Here is a 23,697-nt window from a genome sequence, read left to right on the forward strand (position 1 = left end):
TACAACTTATAGTTCCATAAATGTTAACCATTATTACTAACAAAATTGTTAGTATTTATAATAATATTAATATTTCTCCCACAGCTTATGGTACCTAAAAAGTATATTTTGGCAAGTAGACAAATGGCTGAATCTGACATAGCCTCAAAGATACTTCTGTTGGGGAGAGGTGGTGCCAGACTCATCTGTTTAAGTAAGCATACTCAGCTCTGCAGGTAGATAAATCCATAAGTCCATGAGATATATTAAAAAAATATATGTTCAACATAAAACAGATGTTCAACATTCTTGTGGGTATAGTACAGTTCCCCCCTACTTTCAGCACCTCAGCCACGTATATATTAGAAGGATATATTGTAGCCTTATACAGGAAACAGTAACCATTCAAAAGCACCAAATGAATAACCCCTTTTCAGGTAAAGAAGCAAATGAAGGAGGACTGACTGCCACCCCTGGAAAGCACCATGGTGGGGTGCTGTGGTGGGGTGTTGGTAGTGGCAGCAGCAGCAGGATAAAAGCAGTGTAGGAAGGATGAAAGAGGTCACTGGGCATGGCCATGGACCAGTTCTCTGGTGAATGTGTCCATGTGAAGATCTGTCCAAAGGAGTGTAATCTTGATTTTGGTGTAAGAATATATGTTCTAATATGGAATAAATAAACTTTACAGAGTACTTATGGATTCATTCTCCATTGGTCAAATTATGACTCCCATGTACTGTATATAGTTGCCTCATTGCGAGAGAAAAGCAAGCCCATGAAGACACTATAAAGGGTCACCTGGGTATGTTAGTCACTGATCTGTATTGAGCACCCACTGGGTACAGAACACTATTTCCTATTCATGCTAGTTGGAAATAACTGAAAGCTTTAGATGGAGATACCAGGTGTTGTTATTTAAACAAAAAGACAGTTACTCTGCCTTTTATTACTTTTAGAAGGTATTTTTATTGTTTGGGTTGCCCCCTTTTTTCTCTTTGTCAGGCAGTACAGAATGTGTTAAAAGTGTCTTAACAAAAACAAGACAGTAGGGGACACAAAAAGCAACATAAGAGGTAAAATGCTCAGCAGGAGATTATCTTAATAAGCAGTTTAGGCTGCTATTCCTGCTGCAAAGCCTTGTGTCCTGCCAGTTTCATTTGTTGAAAGTTTCATTAAATTTGTTTTAATGCCTTGTCTGATTTCAGTGTTCTCCAGTGACCTGTTTTTTAAAAGAAACAGCATTTCAAATGTTCTGAATAAATTATTACCATGTAAAACCTACTATGGGGAAGAGTTGTTAAGATACAAGGACATTGTGAATTCACCAGTGAAGAACTGCAAAGCAGATATCTCTGTTAATATTACCAACTGAAAAATGAAATCATCTTGCTTTCCCTCACAGCACAGCTCAGTGAAGTGAAATAGTAAAAACCTATATGTAGATTTGTTAGGCATAAATTAATCAAAAACATACAAATTATCTTTACATATCAATGACTAATGCAGTAAGGTCTTGTTGAAGTATTTGAGGAAGGAAAAAGCTTTTAGATAAAAGTATATGAAGAAAATGTTCCACAAAATGTTAAGATCCATAGTCTAATTTTAAGGCAATTCTTGTTTTTAACTGAGGAAGATTTGTATAATACATTCTTAAAATAATATTTTATTCACTCTGAAGCAACTCGGTTTTGTTGTTTTTCACTCCTGTTCAAAGTGATACATTTTTAATGTTCACTCACTTAAAATGTGAAGCGTTTTAGGATCTTCTAAAGCATTTGCTTTCCAATAAGACAGGTACTTAGCACTTTCTTAAAAAAAATGAGTGAGAAGTGATTGAATTTGGTGTGGATGTTTTAAATATTGTTTTTAAAAGTTAGAGTTTTGAAGTTTCAGGATAATTTACAAGCTCATTTGGAGTAGTGGTATCCAGAGCTATTAATATGTAACTAATTTTAATGACAAATCAATGTTGTAATAAATGGAGTTTTATCTCTATATAAGACACATGTTTAAAAATGAATTTATGGTTTTAAAAGTTGTATCATGTACTAGACAGATTTTAGCAGTCAAACATTAATCATTAAAACAGCTTCAAGTCAAGCTAATAAATTAAGAGTTTCTAATACTAAAAAACCACAGTCAGCAGGTTTGTAATAACCACTCACAAGATCTCTTGTCAAGGAATGAATAGCCATCTAGAAGCCTAAAGTTGAGAATGTTTGTACCGTGGTTTTGCTCAATAAGTAGCAAAACGCAGGTTGACAGTTCTAGGCCAGGAAATAATGAGCAGTTCACGGAATAGGGAGTTTAGTGGACTGTTGGAAGGTGAGGCTGGAAAAAGGTGAAGAAGGAATCTTGCTCCATGCTAAGAACATTATCCTATGGCCAAGGAGAATATTAATGGAGGGACAGGACTGGATGTACATGTCCAACAAAGCTGAAAATTGTGAAGCGTTGACTCAAGTCTCAAGTGGACAGAGTTCTGCTCCCCAGCAAAGCAACTGGGGCCTGCTGTCCTGGTGAAACCATGCAGCAGCCTTGTAATAGGCCTGTGGAAAAGATCATTGAACAGATCAGCTTGTGAAAGGATATTAAAAGCCTTCCGCAATCATTTTTAAGATAGCTTTTAAATTGATATGTATAGCACTTTATGCAAGGTGGTTTTATGAAGTATTTGAATAGCTGTATTCTTGAAGAAGAACTTGTCAGATATAAAGATGATTTAAAACAAAAGTACTTTACTTCATAATGTCATCTTTCCTTTCAATCTCTACATTTTATTGATCTTATACTAAAAAGAATGTCCCTATATAAATGTTAGTAATTAACACCATAAAACTGTATCTGTACATCCAAAGCAAAATGGATAATTAAGATAATTATTTAGATAATTTAGCACAAATAATACTTTGCTGAAATCTCTGTGAGATAACAGAGAGATATCTATTTCTTGAATCGCTACTAATTGTTTTCACCGTGCTTTGAAGTATAGATAGTAACCTCACTCAAAAGGTTCAGCTAAAGATTATATGCAGATGTCCTATGCAAATGTTATAATTCTACTTGAATTGTGAGATGTTTCATCTTATTGTGCACATCATAAACCATGTTATTTCAGTTTAATTTGCTGTTCTGTTTCCATGGTAATTATAGTTTGGGAGAATGAGTAAAAAAAAAAGATATATCTCAAGATAAGCAAAAATGGAAAACATGTTGTGTTTGTTTCTGTGTACTAATTTACAGATGCCTCACTTAACTTTTATTGCTATTTGTATGCATAGCTTTGAAAATGTTTGTATAATAAGAAACAAGTCTATATAAATTAGACAGTCTTTGGATAAGACTGGAGAAAAATAATGTGAAAAATTTTTTTAAACTCTGTTAAACTATGAAGCCTTTGAAAAGGGCTAATCAATACCTGTGGAGAATTTGAACCATTAGTAAAAATAAATAATTTCAAATTGAAGGGATTTTCATTTTGATGGTCTTTGATTTTTTTTTTTTTTTTTTTTGAGACAGAGTCTCACTCTGTTGCCCAGGCTGGAGTGTAGCGGCGCAATCTCAGCTCACTGCAAGTTCCATCTCCCAGGTTCACACCATTCTCCTGCCTCAGCCTCCCAAGTAGCTGGGAATACAGGCACCCACCACCACACCAGGCTAATTTTTTTGTATTTTTAGTAGAGATGGGGTTTCACCATGTTAGCCAGGATGGTCTCGATCTCCTGACCTCAGGATCTGCCTGCCTCAGCCTCTCAGAGTGCTGGGACTACAGGTGTGAGCCACCGTGCCTGACCTCTTTGATGATTTTATTACATCTAAACCCCAGTTTCATGAAATATATTTAATCCCAAACAGCCCATACCATTAGGACCTTTTTTGTAAAACTTTAGGATAAATTGGTTATATGTTTTATTATTCATTTGCTTAGTCATCAAACCAAAATTCAAAATCTCAATGTTATTGTTTTCACTCTCATTTTCTAACCTATTTTTTAGCACAAACTAATTCCATGCTATATGACTTTCATTGAAATAGTGGGGTTTTTTAAGTCAAGAAAATCTGGATTTGAGTCCAAAATCTAAAGACATCACTTCCTAGCAATTTATTCTGATTTAAAAAGTAAATAATTAGACGAATAATTGAACTTTTAAATCTTAGTCTCCTCATCTGTGGATAGTATCCGCCATATTAGGGTTATTTTGAAGATCAGATTAGTTTAATAATAATACCTAATCTTTACTAAACATTTACTATGTGCCAGGCATTGCTTTCTAAGTGTTTTACATATATTAATCATTCAACTCTCATAATAACCCTTTTTTAAGTGAGAAAATTAAAGTCACAGAGAGATAAAGTTACCCGCTCAAGATCACACAGCTAGTAACTGGAGGAGCTTAGGAGATGATGTAAATTGAAAGCATGTTTTAAATTATCAAAATATATAGAAATTAGAGTTATTCAAAGATTTGTTGGCTGGGTGCAGTGACTCATGCCTGTAATCCCAGCACTTTGGGAGGTCTAGGTAGGTGAATCACAAGGTCAGGAGATCGAGACCATCCTGGCTAACACGGTGGAGCCCCGTCTCTATTAAAAATACAGAAAATTAGCCTGGCGTGGTGGCAGGCACCTGTAGTCCCAGCTACTTGGGAGGCTGAGACAGGAGAGTCTCTTGAACCTGGGAGGCGGAGGTTGCAGTGAGCTGAGATCGTGCCGCTACATTCTAACCTGGGTGACAGAGCAAGACTCTGTCTCAAAATAAATAAATAAAATAAAATACTTGTTTAGCATAAAAAAATAGTATAATTCTGTTAAGAAAGCCAGTGAGGTTAAGTGTAAAAGAGAATAGAAAAAGAGTATCTACTTAGAACTGTCAAGGGCAGCAGTGTTAATTAGCTGTTTGGAGATTTTTCTCAAACTGCTTTACATTATTAAAATAAATGACAAAGACATACAAAAGTATAGCACAGAAAGGGAAGCAATATAGGCAATAAGGATCACAAAATACTTTTACAACTGTTAAGTTTTCCGTTTCATTTTTAATCATCCTAAGTCCTTTAAATGAAATAGAAATTATTCATCAGGAAAGTCATATTCAAAGAAATGGCCAGGTAACAAGCCCAAACATTTTGTTGTGTTTTCCCCCTATTTAGACATCTGAGAGATTAAAATCCTTAGCTACATAAATAAACGTGTCCTTGATAGCAACAACAACCATTTCTTCTCTTTTAGACTTAGTCATGATTGTGAGCCAAATAGAAGTACGTCTCCCTTGCCACCTTTGACATTTCAAACCAAAGAAATGACAAGTCCTTTGGTTAGTGATGATGATGTATTCCCACTGGTGAGTTGCTGGTTGTGGGCTTTTTTTTTTTTCTTTAATGGGTTATTGCTTTACTCTTACACTGATGTCAATAAACTGATGTACATAGTACTTTGTTTTTAACCTCACTCCTTGAATAGGACTCCAAGATGGGTCTGTAAGTCATTTGGCCATACCTATCTATAGAAGGAAAAGATATCCATAATATTTCATAAAGTGTTTCAGTCAATGGTTACTAACCTCTAATGCAGGCCAGAATTACTGGAGATGGTTTTTTTAAAAAATGCAAGTGTTTGGGACTCACCCTTCGATATTTCATGAGTCCTCAAGGATCTGTACATTTTAAAGAGCTACAGTGATCTTTTGGACTGATTTAAAACATCTTTTCTATTGACTCTGCCATACGTGCAGACACATGTACAAATCATAAATGGACAACTTGATGAGTTATCACAAAAGGAAGGTAACTGCCACCCAAGTAATGAGCAGAACATCCCCAGCACTCCAGAACCGCAACTCATGTTCCTTTCCAGCGTCTACTTCTGCTTGCCCCCAACATAACCACTATCCTGACTTTTAGCATTATCGATTTGTTTTGCCAACTTGCAAATTTTATATAAACGATATCATATGGTATATGTTATTTTGTTTCTGGCTTTTCTCAACCTTGTTTTTTAGATTCATCATCACCCATATTGTTTTATACAGCTGTGGTTTATTTTTGTTTCTCTATAGTAATCTATGGGATATAAACACCACATTCAATGACAATAACATTTGTTTATTCATTCTACTACGGATAGACATTTGAGTCATTTCCAATTTGGGGCTATTACAAATAATGCTGCCAAAAAATTCTTTTATGAGTCTTTTGGTGCATGTATATATACATTTCCACTGGGTATATATACCTAAAATGGAATACCTAGGTCAGAGGGTATGAATACGGTCAGCTTTAGTAGGTACCGCCAAACTGTTTTCCTGTAGGAGCCAATGAATACCCCAAGTAGTGTGTAAGAGTTGTCCTTGCTCTACAGTCTAACACATGGTAATATAAGCCTTTTTAAATTTAGCCATTATGGTCAGTATGTAGTAAGATCCTTTTGTATGGTTTTAATTCATGTTTCTCTGGTGAATAATGAGACTGAGCAACATTTATTGGCCATTTTGATATCCTTTATACAATATCTGTTCAATTTCCTCACTTAATTTTCTGGTGGATTGTCTTTATTGTTACTGATTTATGGGTATCCTTTCTATTCTTGATATAAGCCCTTTGTTGCTTATGTGTTGGTTTTGATTTGTAATAGTAGAGACTAGAAGTAAAAGTTAAGCTATTTTGGTAGAAGAATGCTTAAAACCATTAGCTTTTGAAGTATTAGAGATCTCTAAAGCCCTGAAATGCTCTTTTGTGTTCATCTCAACATAAAATGCCAATGTTATTTGAACAGACTAAAATCCATGCCAATAATGTAAACTAAATAAAATTCCTCATTTAAGTTATGAGAAATTCTAAGGGGACTTTGCAAATTCTGCATCAATAAAACTTTGATCATTAAGGACTTAAGCACATATTTCAGTCAAGCAATGGAAAAAGTTGCTAAATACTCCACTGTGCTAATATCAGATGATTTCAGGATTTTTAGGATCACAATTACTGACTGCTCAAATATCACCTTATCAGATATGCCTAAGCAACCAGTCTGCAATAGTGCCTCCCTCTATTTATTTGAACAGACTAAAATCCATGCCAATAATGTAAACTAAATAAAATTCCTCATTTAAGTTATGAGAAATTCTAAGGGGACTTTGCAAATTCTGCATCAATAAAACTTTGATCATTAAGGACTTAAGCACATATTTCAGTCAAGCAATGGAAAAAGTTGCTAAATACTCCACTGTGCTAATATCAGATGATTTCAGGATTTTTAGGATCACAATTACTGACTGCTCAAATATCACCTTATCAGATATGCCTAAGCAACCAGTCTGCAATAGTGCCTCCCTCTTCACTCTCTGCCCCTCATCTTACCTTTTCTCATAGCACTTCACTATGAGACATTTTGTTGCTTGGCCTCCCTCCGTTAGAATGTATGCTCCATGAAAGCAGGGGGTGTTTTCTATTTTTGTTCTTGTGGTAACCCAACACCTAAAATAGGCTCGGCACTAGTAGGCACATAAAAGACATGCAGAACTATCTGTTGATTTGATTTAATAACACGGGGCTTCCTTCTATCTCTAAAATTCTACATTAATCTTTTGAGGAATTCCTAACCTCCAGAGTAACCAGGAAAGAAAATTCTCAACTCTTCTAAGAACTGGGCCTGGGGAACTTAATCTGTGATGGAGGCCTTAAAATCCTATGGGAAACCACTGTTCTAGGTGTAGTGGTTTCCATCTACTACTGCATTTTGACATCCACATCACTACCATTCCTATCAAGACCACTGCTGATCTTCTAGTTGCAAATTAAATGCACATTTTGAAGTATTCATCTTTCTTAATGTTTTTGTCTTGAGACTCTTATATTCTGTGGCTTCTATGACACTATACTCCACTGATTCTCATGTCACCCTCTGACTACTGTTTCCCAGCCTGTTTCTGGGGTTCTCCCTCCTATTTCTGTCCCTTAAATATTAGTGTTATTTATTCATAAAATAAAATAAACATGTATTGAATACCAACTATATGGCAGCTCCTGTTCTAAACATGTCTTTGAATAAGATAGATACATAAGTAGTATGGTGAAAAAATAGACGAAACTTCATCAATGGATGAATGGATAATCAGATTGTGGTATATACATACAATGGAATATTATTCAGCCATTAAAAGCAGCTATGCCAAAAAAGGCCAAAAATTACTACAATGTGGATGAGCCTCAAAAACATGCTAAGTGAAAGAAGCCAAATGCAGAAGGTATTGTATAATTCCATGTATATTAAATAGCCAGAATACGTAAATGAAACCCGTAGAAACAATGCAGATTGGTGGTTACCAGGGGCGGTGGGGAGGGAGAAACAAGGAGCAGTGGCTTAAGGAGCACAGAGTTTTCTTTATGGATAATGAAACTATTTTGGAACTAGATAGAAATGGTGGCTGCAAAACATTGTGAATGTACTAAGTGCCACTGAACCGCTCATTTTAAAATGGTTAATTTTATGTGAATTTTATCTCAAAAACAAGAGGAGAAAAATTAATGATCGGAAATAAATGAACAAATAAGAAAATATCAAGACCAGGCGCCGTGGCTCACGCCTATAATCCCAGCACTTTGGGAGGCCGAGGCGGTCAGATCACCTGAGGTCAGGAGTTCAAGACCAGCCTGGCCAACATGGTGAAGCACTGTCTCTACTAAAAATACAAAAATTAGCTGGGCATGGTGGCGCATGCCTCTAGTCCCAGCTACTCCAGAAGCTGAGGCAAGAGAATCACTTGAACCTGGGAAGCAGAGGTTGCAGTGAACCGAGATAGGATCACTGCACTCCAGCCTGGGCAACAGAGCAAAATGCTATCCACCCCGTCCAAAAAAAAAAGAAAAAGAAAATATCAAATAGTAATAAATGCTGTGATGAAAAGAAAAGCAGATAATGTGATAGGGAGTGATGAAAGTATGGGGGATTATTTTAGGTTGAGTAGCCAGGAAAATTATCATTGAGAAAGGGAAATTTAAGGTGAAACCCAAACAATAACAAATCCAGTCTTGCAAAGATCTGGTAGAAGAGAGTTTCAAGTAAGGGAACTATAAGGCAGGAATGAGTTTGGCAGGTATGAGAACCAGAAAGACTGGGGGGCTTTCTGGAGCTTAGAAGGGAAGAGGTAGACTGGAACAAAAGGGAACAGAGAAGTCGTCAGGGGAAGTCCAGTATATGAGGACACTAAGTCATGGAAAGGAGTTTGGATTTTATTTTAAAACAATGGGAAGCCATTGTAAAGTTTCAATTAGGAAAATACTGGTCTGTTTACTCCATTCAAAATTATTTTACTCTAATAATAAACAGACATGTTTAAATTTTCAAAAAGATCATTTTTACTGCTAAATAAAGAATAAATTATAGAGGGGCAAGGGTAGAAGAGGAGACAACTATCATAAGGCTATTGCAGTAGCCTAGGCAAGAGATAATGCTGGCTTGGTAGCAGTGAGGTAGAGCAACATATTAGATCCAGGAAATATTCTGGTGTGTAGACCAGACTTGACAATGAATTGTATATGGGAAGTGGGAGAAAAGAGTGATCAAAGACGACTCCTAGGATTTCAACCTGAGCATTGAGTAGACGCTAACACCACTTTCTGACATGGGAAGACCAGGGAAGAAATAGGTTTAGAGGAGAAATCTTGATTTCTAGGTTGGATATATAAGTTTAAAATGTTTACTAGACACCCAAACATAGACATTAAATAGTCAATATGTGATATGTGAATCTGATATCAAGGGCGAGATCACAGCTGGAAATATAAATATGGGAATAATCAGCATGTGATTGGTATTTAAGTCTGTAGAACTGGATGAAAATACTTAAGTATAAAGAAGAAATCATTCCAATACAAAGCCTTGGGTCGTAATATTGAGTGACCTAATAGGAATCCCGAAGGAAAGGAGGAAAGTTTGATAATGAAGAGGATGGGGCTCAAGGAGGGTCCTCTTTCATTTGCAGAAACAAAGTCACTGAGAGGTAAGAAGAAATAGGATCCACAGTATAGGAGGAAGGATGAGTTTCTGAAACAGGAGGATGGCCTAAAATTCAGCTACAGATACAAATGGATGTGAAATAATGAGAGAGCTCCCCTGTGACCCCTGGGAGGAGGCCAGGTCACAAGGTAATGAGTAAGAAAGTGAACATACCAGGGAAGTGCAATAGAATCGCCTCGTAGTGTTCACTGACCACATGGTACTTATGGTCATGAATTTAAAGTGAAACTAGTCCATGCAGTAATTTACCCCCAACCTGTTGGCCCCAGCATTCAGCTGCTCAGGTGTAGGCATGACCCAGGCAGATGGCTCAACTTAATTAGGGGTGGGTTTTACTGGGTTATCAGGATAGAGACAAGATACAGGGAGGGACAAGTTGCTGAATGGTTATGAGATGGATGGGAATAAGCAGAGTCACAAGGGAAGAGAGAGTATGAGGAAGATGATGGATAGTGAAAAGGAAAGAGTCTAAATGAGGTCAGAGAACTTCTGATGTGGGAGTACTAGATTAAGCATGCTGGAAGGATGATGGATAGGTTGCTTTAAATCTCAATTAGTAAATAATGCAGTTCTCATTGATGATAGTGTCAAGGACATGCTATGCGGGTGGATGCCTGAGATGAAGGATTCCCCAGGGCTCCATCTTTTAACTTCTTTTTTTCCTTTTACTTGCCTATCTTGGATAATTTCAATCTTATGGCCTGTCATCTATAACTTCCAAGTCTGTCTCTCTGATTCAGATCTGTATTCTGAGTCCTAGACTGACATATCTCACTGTTTGCTTGAGTCTTTTTAAGTCTCATGTCACCTCAAACTCATTATTATTCAAAATTGAATCCATTTTCTTCACTCATAAACTAACTAAAAAATTTTATTGAAAACACACTGACCTAGAATCTGTGCTAGAACCTGGTGAATCAGAAATAAATAAGAGGCCTGGAGCTGTGGCTCACACCTATAATCTCAGGCCAAGGCAGGAGGGATTGCTTGAGCCCAAGAGTTCAAGACCAGTCCGGGCAACAGAGCCAGGCTCCGTTTCTACAAAAACTTTTTTTAAAAAAAGCCGGGTGTGGTGGTGTGTCCCTGTAGTCCCACCTACTGGGGAAGCTGAAGTGGGAGGATCACTTGAGCCCAGGAATTGGAAGTTAAGGGTTAGCTGTAGTTGTACCACTGTGTTCCATCCTGGGCAATAGAGCAAGACACTGTCTCAAAATAAATAAATAAATAAAAGAAGGAAGATCTTACTCTTAATGGCTTCTTTTACCTTTTTCTCTTTCTCAGTAAATGGCATGAGTGTCACTAATCACTCAGGCCAGAACCTAGGAAGTCATCTGTCTGAGATCAGGTTTTCTAGAACCTAAGATGAGATTCTTGTGAAAGTGACTTACTGAGGGAGTATTTTAGTGTTTTCAGGGGGAGAGTGAAGGAGACAGGCTATGGGGGGGGGGGGGGGGGAGAAAAATTAAGCAAAGATGTGGTCTCAGCTACAAACTAGTATAGCCTGGTGTCCCAGGAAGCTTGGCACCTAAATTGCACCACAGCATTGGTTCTCACCGAACAACAAGTCTGGTATTTTATGCCCCTGTGTCCATCAATCAATCATTGCCTCAGAGAGGGTAGCGAATGGGCAGAGGAGGGACTGCAGCTTCCCAAGTGAGGCAGGAGCCTCCAGTTCAGTGGAGAGCAGTTCCCCAAAGGAGCCAGCTGTGAGCTGTTAGTAGCCAACACCCACCCAGCTGGAGGAGAGATGCATCAGCCTGGGAAGGGGATCCAGGTAGGGCACCAACCACCATGGTTGCACCACTCAGAACCAGCTTCTTCCATAGCTTCCATTCAGGCATAGCTTCTTTATGATTCTTACTGGTCATAATTTCTGAAAAAACTGTTTAGAGGAAAGTTAGTGAGATAAGCCACAGCCCCTGATGCTGCAATTGGTCGCTGACACCTATCATTGCCTCACCCCTTCTAGATTCCTCTCCCCATCAGCTAACTCTTCAGTTGATCCAGGTGGCTTTTCTTTTGAGGTGAGCCCCTAATGTCCATGCCCTTATTAGGATATGGTTTCTGTATTTGCCAATTAAAATTAAAACTGGGCATGAGAGTAACAAAAAGATGCCTCAGAGGCTCATCAGAGTACCAAACACATTCCTCACTGCCTCTGTTATACAGTAGCATTCTTACCTCTTCAGGATGACTTAGGGTCAGCTACCTCTGCCAGTATAGGAACACCACTCTGTGTATCTGATATGTTGGCATGAGGAGCCCAAAGTGACCACATGGAAGCCAAAGCTCTAAGTTTGGTGGGACTCTTACAGGTCTTTTGGTAGAAGCATTCTGCCTCTAAGACCCAGGACCTGTAGAACAACAAAGCCTAAAGATACATAGACAGAAAGCACAGATTATCCAAGTGGGTTAACAGAAGTGATAGAGAGTGGAGCCATTCCTGCCTCCTCCCTTTTATTCCCAGATCCATGTATTCTACCCGTTGGAAACACAGAACCATAAAACAGCCATTGGTTTAAAGTGTATACCACATCCTGAAGAATGGCACCCCAACCTCACAGGATATAATCTCCAAGATGGTGCCTCAGCTTTGCCATCAAGAGGCCATCCCAAAGCTCTATCATGCTAGCATCCTCTGGATAGTGCTGTGTGTGGTTAGGACCAGTGGATACCATGGTCATGCCCGTACTGCCATACTCTTTTGCTATAAAGTAGGTATCTCTACTATTAAGCAGGGTCTCTCTCATGTCTGCAGGTAAGTGATTCTGTGAGCCGTAAGATAGTGGTGCAGCCAGGAAAGGCAAACATGCAGAATTCATATCCATTCTGATAAGGATACAGCATGGCCATTTCCAAGGTACTAGGGACCTAATGCAGTCAAGTTGCCACCAAGAGGCTAGCTGGTCTCCTTGAGGGATGATGCCATATCAAGAGCTCAGCTTTAGTTTCTGTTGCAAGCAGGTCAGACATTCAACAGCAATGGTCGCTGGATTACCCTTAGTGAAAGGGGAAACCATGGTATTGGTATGATGCATAATTCCCACTGAGGTAGCCAAAGACAGAGGATGGATTAAATCATCCTACTTGCTGGATGCTCTGTCTCAACCAGGACTCAACAGCATGACGAGAATTGTCTTGCAAATAGTATATAGGTTTCGGCTACAGATGGCATAGTCTTGTTTCAAAATCTTAAGGGTCTGTGATACAGCTTTCCCACTGAAACTTTCCAGAGGCTCCACAACGCATTTTCCTCTACCAGAGATTCTTCCAGTATGGGATCTACCAAGTCATTTGACCAAAGTAGCAGGACTGCTTGTACCCTATCCTGAACCTACTACACAGCTCTTTCTTTCTAGAGTTCTGGGCTTGCTCAAAAAAAATTGTTTTCTGTGTTGCCCAATAAATGAATCTGATTATTCAATTATTTGATCCAAGGGTGGAACATTTTCAAGGTGCATTAATTTTTGCTTTACCTAGGATGTTCTGACATGCCCCATAGCAGCAGACACCTAAAAACAACGTGACAAGCCCCAATCTTTTACAGGGTTTATCTTTCACCCTCTGGCGTACTTGCATCTTTCCATCCCTTTAATATACTTGCTACTTCTTGCTCATCAAGTCTCATTAACATGATGTTAGTGTTAATATATGATGTTCCATGTGATAGTCTTTGGAATGTCCAGATGGGCTAGGCCCCTTCAGAATTTATTGTGACAGCTTCATTAATATAACATTGGGGCAAAACCATGGATAAATACTGTTGGCCACCCCATGTGAATGCTAACTGCTTCCTATCCTCCTTTTTATTAGATATTAAAAAGAATGCATTTGCTGATATTAAAAAGAAACCATTTGCCAGATCAATAGTAGCATACCATCTACCTCAGGCTGTGACAGTCTTCTCTAGCAGAGATACTATCCCTGACACAGCAGCTACAGTTGGGGGCTACTAGTTGGAAAAGTGTGCAGTACTCCATCATTTGCATGATCCCTAGTTTTGGCAGGGGCCAGATTGGTAAACAAAATCCACCTATAACAAGGTTCACATGTATACAGATTGTCAACTCCCCAAACACTACATAAAGTCCCATTTTTCCTACCAAAATGAAAGTCAAAGAAGAATATAGTAACCACAGAACTGGAAAATTAAAGTACAAATTTCCCCAACTAAAAAAAAAATTACTTAATTTTTGTATGTGGCTTTTTAAAATGAAGAATTGTAAAATTATCTGATGTTGTCCTTTATTCCTTAGCTACAGATTTTTATTTTTACTTTTTGTAACTAAGCACTAAACAGGTCACAAACAGTTAAATAGCATTTTCATGTCACCATGAAGGCTGGAATTGGGGCACTCATCCCTGATACTTTCTTCTCTATGATGAGACAAACAAGATACATGCCAGCATCACAGCCCTCCCTACTAGGGAGCCACCTCCACCCCAAGACACATCATGCAGCCAGCCTTCTCACCTGGCTAACTCCAAGCATTGATTCGCCCTGTCAAAGCCAATCCTTATTTTCTATATAAACCTTCTGGTGCAATTCCACTATAATCTTTACTTTCACTTTTTGAGTTGCCTATTTTCAAATGAAAATCACTGGCTTTGCAAATGATTGCAGCATGTTTTAGGCAGGTTCCATGGTGAGTGCATTGTCCCTGCATTTGCGGTTGGACAATCTAATACTCATTTCTAGAGCTTTTTAATGTAATGGTGCTGTGATGTCTTACTTAGTTCCTTGAAGATTTCATTACTGGTAACTGAATTACACTAGTAGTAGGAATTCAGCCCAAGATGTGTTCTTTAATTAAGAGCTGCAGTGTTTGACAGTATGTCAGGGATGAAGCATGCCTGGAAATGTGAAGATGTTTAAAAGCTCTGTATTCCTCATTCACTTTTCTTTCTTTCTCTCTTTAGTCTCCCCCAGATATGTCTTTCCCAGCATCTTTGGCTGCACAGCATTTCCTTCTGGAAGAAGAGAAACGAGCAAAAGAACTTGAAAAACTTCTAAATACACATATTGATGAACTGCAAAGACACACAGAATTTACTCTTAATAAATACTCCAAGCTAAAACAAAATAGACACATATGAGCTTTTAAACTTTTTTATTTGCTTCCCCCCCACCAAGAAAAAAAGCTCTGGCAAAATATTTACAAAGCTGATTAATGAAATCAAGAAATTCTGTTCTGTTTCCTTGAGTAAATAATTTTGGTAAGGCAGCTAGAAAATAGTAAGTATTTTGTTCAATAAAGCTGTTTGCATTTCTGCATAACATGCTAAATTGTCCTGCTGTAGAGTTACTATAAAATAAACATGACTATTCCAAAAGAGATTTTTTTTTCCAGTCTAAGGAATATGTTGGAATTAAATATGCAGTTTTTTCCTCACTTGAATCATGTATACTGAAAACCCATTTCCTCAGCAACTACACAAAATAAGGGAAAGGGAAGTGCTATATTCCAGATACAAACGACTCAAAGGCAGCTCAGTTGTACTGGTTTTGAAAACTCAAGGATTTTATAAATAAAAATATTTAAGTATTTCCAGTTATGTAAACACTCTAAAATTCTACAATTTTTTGAAAAAAAAAAAAAAAAGCTATAGCTTTACTGTTTTTACATTCACCTTTATAATGTCTGTCTGTTTCAACACAATGAAGGTACATGGAATGTGCAATTTACAAACCTAAACTATATGTGCCAAAAATTAACGCTTTTTTGTTAGTACTAATTACTTCACGGACACGAACAAGATAAAGGAAATATGAAGCATTACTGTTGCTACATTTTTCTTTGTAATCACCTCTGTTTTTAATGCAATGAAGGAATGTAAAATTCAATGGACTTGAAGCATAAATGCTAAATCTGTATAGAACAGTAATAGCATGGCTGTAAGAGTTTCGTGTGTGTGTGTGTGTGTGTGTGTATATATATATATGAAGAGAGATTATGAAAGAAGGTAAGTCCTACTACAGCTTTTATGGTTTTCTATTTCCCTTTAAAGAAACAATCTCAACATACTGAAAGATAAACCAAAATGCCATTAGGTAACAAGTGTCATTTTCACGTGAAAAATACAGAGTATTGTAGACTTCAGATGACATGACCACATGTATTTGTATAGCTCTGGATGTTGGAAGAAAAAGAAAAGATGTATTCGTATAGCTCTTGATGTTTGTCTTAGCTTAGCCTTCTATAACAGAAATACTACAGACTGGATGACTTAAACAACAAACATTTATCTCTCACAGTTCAGAAGGCTGGGAAGTCCAAGATCAAGGTGCCAGCTAATCTGGTGTCTGGCGAGGGCCCACTTCCAGGCTTGTTGACAGCCACCTTCTTGATGTATCTTCACATGGCAGAGAGGAAGTATCTCCCTCGTTTCTTCTTTTTTTTTTTTTTTTTTTTTTTTAATACTTGAAGTTCTAGGGTACATGAGCACAACGTGCAGGTTTGTTACATAGGTATACATGTGCCATTTTGTTTTGCTGCACCCATCAACTCATCATTTACATTAGGTATTTCTCCTAATATTATTATCCCTCCCCCAGCCCCCCACCCCTCGACAGGCCCTGGTGTGTGATGTTCCCCGCCCTGTGTCCATGTGTTCTCATTATTCAGCTCCCACTTATGAGTGAGAACATGCAGTGTTTCCTTTTCTGTCCTTGTGATAGTTTGCTGAGAATGATGGTTTCCAGCTTGATCCACGTCCATGCAAAGGACATGAACTCATCCTTTTTTAAGGCTCCATGGTGTATATCTGCCACATTTTGTTTATCCAGTCTATCATTGATGAAGATTTCGGTTCGTTCCAAATCTTTGCTATTGTGAATAGTGCCGCAATAAACATAAATGTGCATGTGGCTTTATAGTAGCATGATTTATATTCCTTTGGGCATATACCCAGTAATGGGATCACTGGGTCAAATGGTATTTCTAGCTCTAGATCCTTGAGGAATTGCCACGTTGTTATCCACAATGGTTGAACTAATTTACACTCCCACCAACAGTGTAAAAGCATTCCTATTTCTCCATATCCTCTCCATCATCTGTTTTTCCTGACTTTTTAATGATCGCCATTCTAACTGGTGTGAGATAGTATCTCATTATGGTTTTGATATGCATTTCTCTGATGACCAGTGATGATGACCTTTTTTTTTCATATGTCTGTTGGCTGCATAAATGTCTTCTTTTGAGAAGTGTCTGTTCATAACCTTTGACCACTTTTTGATGGGGTTGTTTGTTCTTTTCTTGTAAATTTGTTTAAGTTCTTTGTAGATTCTGGATATTAGCCCTTTGTTAGATGGGTACATTGCAAAAATTTTCTCCTGTTCTGTAGGTTGCCTGTTCACTCTGATGACAGTTTCTTTTGCTGTGCAGAAGCTGTTTAGTTTAATTAGATCCCATTTGTCTATTTTGGCTTTTGTTGCCATTGCTTTTGGTGTCTTTGCCCATGCCTGTGTCCTGAATGGTATTGCCTAGGTTTTCTTCTAGGGTTTTTATGTCTAATATTTAAGTCTTTAATCCACTTTGAGTTAATTTCTGTACAGGGTGTAAGGAAGGGATCCAGTTTCAGCTTTGTACATATGGCTAGCCAGTTTTCCCAGTACCATTTATTAAATAGGGAATCCTTTCGCCATTGCGTGTTTTTGTCAGGTTTGTCAAAGATCAGATGGTTGTAGATGTGTGGTGTTATTTCTGAGGACTCTGTTCTGTTTCATTGGTCTATATCTCTGTTTTGGTACCAGTACCATGCTGTTTTGGTTACTGTAGCCTTGTAGTATAGTTTGAAGTCAGGTAGCGTGATACCTCCAGCTTTGTTCTTTTGGCTTAGGATTGTCTCGGCAATGCGGGCTCTTTTGGGGTTCCATATGAACTTTAAAGTAGCTTTTTCCAATTCTGGAAGAAAGTAGCTTGATAGGGATGGCATTGAATCTATAAATTACCTTGGGCAGTATGGCCATTTTCACGATATTGATTCTTTGGAGTGTTCTTCCATTTGTTTGTGTCCTCTTTTATTTTGTTGAGGAGTGGTTTGTAGTTCTCCTCGAAGAGGTCCTTCACATCCCTTGTAAGTTGTATTCCTAGGTATTTTATTCTCCTTGAAGCAATTGTGAATGGGAGTTCACTCATGATTTGGCTGTTTGTCTGTTATTGGTGTATAGGAATGCTTGTGATTTTTGCTCATTGATTTTGTATCCTGAAACTTTGCTGAAGTTGCTTATCAGCTTAAGGAGATTTTGGGCTGAGACAATGAGGTTTCCTAAATATACAATCATGTCATCTGCAAACAGGGACAATTTGACTTCCTCTTTTCCTAATTGAACACCCTTTATTTCTTTCTCTTGCCTGACTGCCCTGGTCAGAACTTCCAACACTATGTTGAATAGGAGTGGTGAGAGAGGGCATCCTTGTCTCATGGCGGTTTTCATAGGGAATGCTTCCAGTTTTTGCCCATTAAGTATGATATTGGCTGTGGGTTTGTCATTAATAGCTCTAATTATTTTGAGATATGTTCCATCAATACCAAGTTTATTGAGAGTTTTTAGCATTGAAGATCTGTTGAATTTTGTCAAAGGCGTTTTCTGCATCTATTGAGATAATCATGTGGTTTTTGTCATTGATTCTGTTTATGTGATGGATTACGTTTATTGATTTTCATATGTTGAACCAGCCTAGCATCCCAGGGATGAAGCTGACTTGATCGTGGTGGATAAGCTTTTTGCTGTGCTGCTGGATTTGGTTTGTCAGTATTTTATTGAGGATTTTCACATCACTGTTCATCAGGGATATTGGCCTAAAATTTTCTTTTTTTTGTTGTGTCTCTGCCAGGCTGTGGTATCAGGATAATGCTGGCCTCATAAAATGAGTTAGGGAGGATTCTCTCTTTTTCTATTGATTGGAATAGTTTCAGAAGGAATAGTACCAGCTCCTCTTTATACCTCTGGTAGAATTTGGCTGTGAATCCATCTGGTCCTGGACTTTTTTTGATTGGTAGGCTATTAATTATTGCCTCAATTTCAGAACCTGTTATCAGTCTATTCAGAGATTCAACTTCTTCCTGGTTTAGTCTTGGGAAGGTGTATGTGTCTAGGAATTTATTCATTTCTTGTAGATTTTCTAGTTTATTTGTGTAGAGGGGTTTATATTATTCTCTGGTGGCAGTTTGTATTTCTGTGGGATCGGTGGTGATATCCCCTTTATTATTTTTTATTGTGTCTATTTGATTCTTCTCTCTTTTCTTCTTTATTAGTCTTGCTGGTGGTCTATTTTGTTGATTTTTTTCAAAAAACCAGCTCCTGGATTCAATGATTTTTTGAAGGCTTTTTTGTGTCTCTATCTCTTTCAGTTTTGCTCTGATCTTAGTTATTTCTTGCCTTCTGCTAGCTTTTAAATTGGTTTGCTCTTGCTTCTCTAGTTCTGTTAATTGTGATGTTAGGGTGTCAATTTTAGATCTTTCCTGCTTTCTCTTGTGGGCATTTAGTGCTATAAATTTCCCTCTACATACTGCTTAAATGTGTCCCAGAGATTCTGGTACATTGTGTCTTTGTTCTCATTGGTTTCAAAGAACATCTTTATTTCTGCCTTCGTTTTGTTATTTACTCAGTAGTCATTCAGGAGCAGGTTGTTCGGTTCCCATGTAGTTGTGCGGTTTTGATTGAGTTTCTTAATCCTGAGTTCTAATTTGATTGCACTGTGGTCTGAGAGACAGTTTGTTGTGATATCTGGTCTTTTGCATTTGCTGAGGAGTATTTTACTGCCAATTATGTGGTCAATTTTAGAATAAGTGTGATGTGGTGCTGAGAATGTATATTCTGTTGATTTGGGGTGGAGAGTTCTATAGATGTGTATTAGGTCTGCTTGGTCCAGAGCTGAGTTCAAATCCTAGATATCCTTGTTAATTTTCTGTCTCATTGATCTGTCCAATATTGACAGTGGGGTGTTAAGGTCTCCCATTATTACTGTGTGGGAGTCTAAGTCTCTTTGTAGGTCTCTAAGGACTTGCTTTATGAATCTGGGTGCTCCTGTATTGGGTGCATATATATTTAGGGTAGTTAGTTCTTCTTGTTGAATTGATCCCTTTACCAATATGTAATGGCCTTCTTTGTCTCTTTTGATCTTTGTTGGTTTAAACTATGTTTTATCAGAGACTAGATTGCAACTCCTGCTTTTTTTTTTTTTTTTTTTTTTTGCTTTCCATTTGCTTGTTAGATCTTCCTCCATCCCTTTATTTTGAGCCTATGTGTGTCTTTGCACATGAGATGGGTCTCCTGAATACTGCACACCAATGGGTCTTGACTGTTTATCCAATTTGCCAGTCTGTGTCTTTTAATTGGGGCATTTAGCCCATTTACATTTAAGGTTAATATTGTTATGTGTGAATTTGATTCTGTCATCATGATGTTCGCTGGTTATTTTGTCTGTTAATTGATGCAGTTTCTTCATAGCATCGACGGTCTTTACAATTTAGCCTGTTTTTGCAGTGGTTGGTGCTGGTTGTTTCTTTTCATGTTTAGTGCTTCCTTCAGGAGCTCTTGTAACGCAGGCCTGGTGGTGACAAAATCTCTCAGTAGTTGCTTGTCTGTAAAGGATTTTATTTCTTTTTTATTTATGAAGCTTAGTTTGGCTGGATATGAAATTTGGGGTTGAAAAGTCTTTTCTTTAAGAATGTTGAATATTGGCCCCCACTCTCTTCTGGCTTGTAGAGTTTCTGCCGAGAGATCCACTGTTAGTCTGATGGGCTTCCCTTTGTAGGTAACCCAACCTTTCTCTCTGGCTGCCCTTAACATTTTTTCCTTCGTTTCAACCTTGGTGAATCTGACAATTATGTGTCTTGGGGGTTGCTCTTCTCGAAGAGTATCTTGGTAGTGTTCTCTGTATTTCCTGAATTTGAATGTTTGCCTGCCTTGCTAGGTTGGGGAAGTCCTCCTGGATAATATCCTGAAGAGTGTTTTCTAACTTGGATCCATTCTCCCTGTCACTTTCAGGAACACCAATCAAATGTAGATTTGGTCTTTTCACATAGTCCCATATTTCCTGGAGGCTTTGTTCATTTCTTTTCACTCTTTTTTCTCTAATCCTGTCGTCTCACTTTATTTCATTAATTTGACCTTCAATCACTGATATCCTTTCTTCCACTCGATCGAATTGGCTATTAAAGCTTGTGCATGCCTCATGAAGTTCTCGTGCTGTGGTTTTCAGCTCCATCAGGTCATTTAAGGTCTTCTTTACACTGTTTATTCTATTTAGTCATTCATCTAGCCTTTTTTCAAGGTTTTTAGCTTCCTTTTAGCAATGGGTTAGAACATGCTCCTTTAGCCTGGAGAAGTTTGTTATTACCGACCTTCTGAAGCCTACTTCGGTCAACTTGTCAAACTCATTCTTCGTCCAGTTTTGTTCCTTTGCTGGCAAGGAGCTGTGATCCTTTGGAGGAGAAAAGGTGCTCCAGGTTTTGGAATTTTCAGCTTTTCTGCTCTGATTTCTGCCCATCTTTGTGGTTTTATCTACCTGTGGTCCTTGATGTTGGTGACCTACAGATGGGGTTTTGGTGTGGATGTGCTTTTTGTTGATGTTGATACTATTCCTTTCTGTTTGTTAGTTTTCCTTCTAACAGGCCCCTCAGCTGCAGGTCTGTTGGATTTTGCTGGAGGTCCACTCCAGACCCTGTTTGCCTGGGTATCAGCAGCGGAGGCTGCAGAACAGCAAATATTGCTGGATATTGCTGCCTGATCCTTCCTCTAGAAGCTTCATCCCAGAGGGGCACCTGCCTATATGGGGTGTCCGTCGGCCCCAGTTGGGAGGTGTTTCCCAGTCAGGCTACATGGGGGTCAGGGACCCGCTTGAGGAGGCAGTCTGTCCGTTCTCAGAGATCAAACACCATACTGAGAGAACCACTGCTCTCTTCAGAGCTATCAGACAGGGACATTTAGGTCAGCTGAGGCTGTCAGCTGCCTTTGTTCTGATATGCCCTGCCCATAGAGGTGGAATCTAGAGAAGAAGTAGGCCTTGCTGAGCTGCGGTGGGCTCCACCAAGTTCAAGCTTCCCAGCCTCTTTGTTTACACTGTGAGCACAAAACCGCCTACTCAAGCCTCATCAATGGCGGACACCCCTCCCCACACCAAGCTGCAGCGTCGCAGGTCTATCTCAGACTGCTGCGATAGAAGTGAGCAATGCTCCATGGGCGTGGGAGCTGCCGAGCCAGGCAGGGGAGGGAATTTCTTGGTCTGCCAGTTGCGAAGACTGTGGGAAAGCACAATATTTGGGCAGGAGTTTACCGTTCCACCAGGTACAGTCACTCATAGCTTCCCTTGGTTAGGAAAGGGAAATCCCCCAAGTAGAGTAAAATATGGAATTATAATATTATGGGAACACCATCATATGTTAGGTTCATTGAAATATTATTATGCAGTGCATGACTCTATAAATTTTGGGCAGGCACAAACATTCTGTCCACAACACCTTCCCATAGGATTATTCATTTAAACTCAAAATGAGCCTGTGAGGTCAGCAAGCCTGATATCCTTGTCCCTGGGAATCAGAGCTGTTAAGAAACTTACTCAAAATCAAGGTAAACGAGAGGCAGAAAGGAAACCCCTGGACTTCTGATTCCTGGCTCTAGCTCTTATTACTTCCCAGTATCACTTCTTGTAAACAAGCAGCTGGTGAACAAAGCTGCACCCGCAGAAGCCAGGTTTGATGACAAAACATCAGAAGGTCCAAAGCCATTCGTGTACTCACAAAATCTCCATGTGGAAAAATAATAAAAGTTATGATACTTTCAAATTGTTTAGTAATTGCTAGCCTACCCATGAGGAAAATATTTTTCAGTGTTATCTTTAGAAAATAGGAAGAAGTATATTTAGGAAAAAGGCATTCCATAAACAAATTTGAAAATCTTAATATCCCTAATACAAACAATGAAAAAGTTTAAATATACATATCTTGATAATCTCCTAAGTCGGAATGACATTTCATTCTTTTCAGGGTAAAGATACAATTGAAAATTGTTGAAATAAACATCTAGGCTACAATAGTCTCAGAACTTGGCAGAGTCAAGACAGCATGAGTTTGGACTATGTCCAGAACTAACGGTGGATTTGCCCCTACGGACTATTAGTACTTAAGTCCCTACACAGACTTCTTTTAAATTACTAGTTCAGCATTCCACTTGGTACTAACTTTCTTAAAATTGTGGTTTTCAATATGTTTTGCTTAAGAACAGGATTTAGTGTTCAAAAGGAATCATATGCTGAAGTCCAACATCGATATACTGTAATCAAGATAAAAGGCAAGCAGTCTTGGTTGAATGTTGAAAGGAGATAGTGAGGCCAACCTCCCCTCTCTACTCCCCAACTCTATTCCCCTCTCTTCCTCTTCTGCTCACCATAGGCCAAAAGCATGGCCATGGAGCAGCTTCCCTAGATGTTGTGGAAGGGGCCTGAAGGAAAGGCAGATTTGCTTGGTTATTACCTTAGCACAGAATACATTTTCCTGCAGAAACTGTTTCATGGATACTGGTTATAACCTCCACACCAAAAGCAGGATTTCAAACATCGAAGCCTTCAGCAGGTCCAAGCATAGAACTAAGGAGATCCTCAGAGCTACCTCACTGACCCCAGGACCAGACTAGAAATATTTAGGTCTTAAAGGTGCTCCGTACAACAGGACAAGTTAGACCTGTTGGAGACAAGGTTCTCCATG

At 38.5% G+C, this 23,697-nt stretch overlaps 2 protein-coding genes across 7 annotated transcripts in view; one reads left to right on the plus strand and one right to left on the minus strand.

The window, feature by feature from the left end:
- The window catches only part of DEUP1 (deuterosome assembly protein 1), a 99,097-nt gene extending 83,773 nt beyond the window's left edge, over positions 1-15,324 (plus strand). For both annotated transcript variants that reach the window (XM_077964174.1, XM_001085105.5), the window contains 2 exons: positions 5,209-5,320; positions 14,911-15,324. In XM_077964174.1, the coding sequence (XP_077820300.1) occupies positions 5,209-5,320; positions 14,911-15,087 (289 nt within the window). In that variant the 3' untranslated portion in view covers positions 15,088-15,324. The remainder of the gene's footprint in view (positions 1-5,208; positions 5,321-14,910) is intronic.
- LOC144334445 (uncharacterized) overlaps positions 1-23,697 on the minus strand; it is a 176,713-nt gene that overhangs the window by 45,761 nt on the left and 107,255 nt on the right. The gene's annotated exons all lie outside the window — the stretch shown is intronic.

This window comes from Macaca mulatta, chromosome 14 (assembly GCF_049350105.2).
Source record: "Macaca mulatta isolate MMU2019108-1 chromosome 14, T2T-MMU8v2.0, whole genome shotgun sequence".
NCBI classification, from domain to species: domain Eukaryota; kingdom Metazoa; phylum Chordata; class Mammalia; order Primates; family Cercopithecidae; genus Macaca; species Macaca mulatta.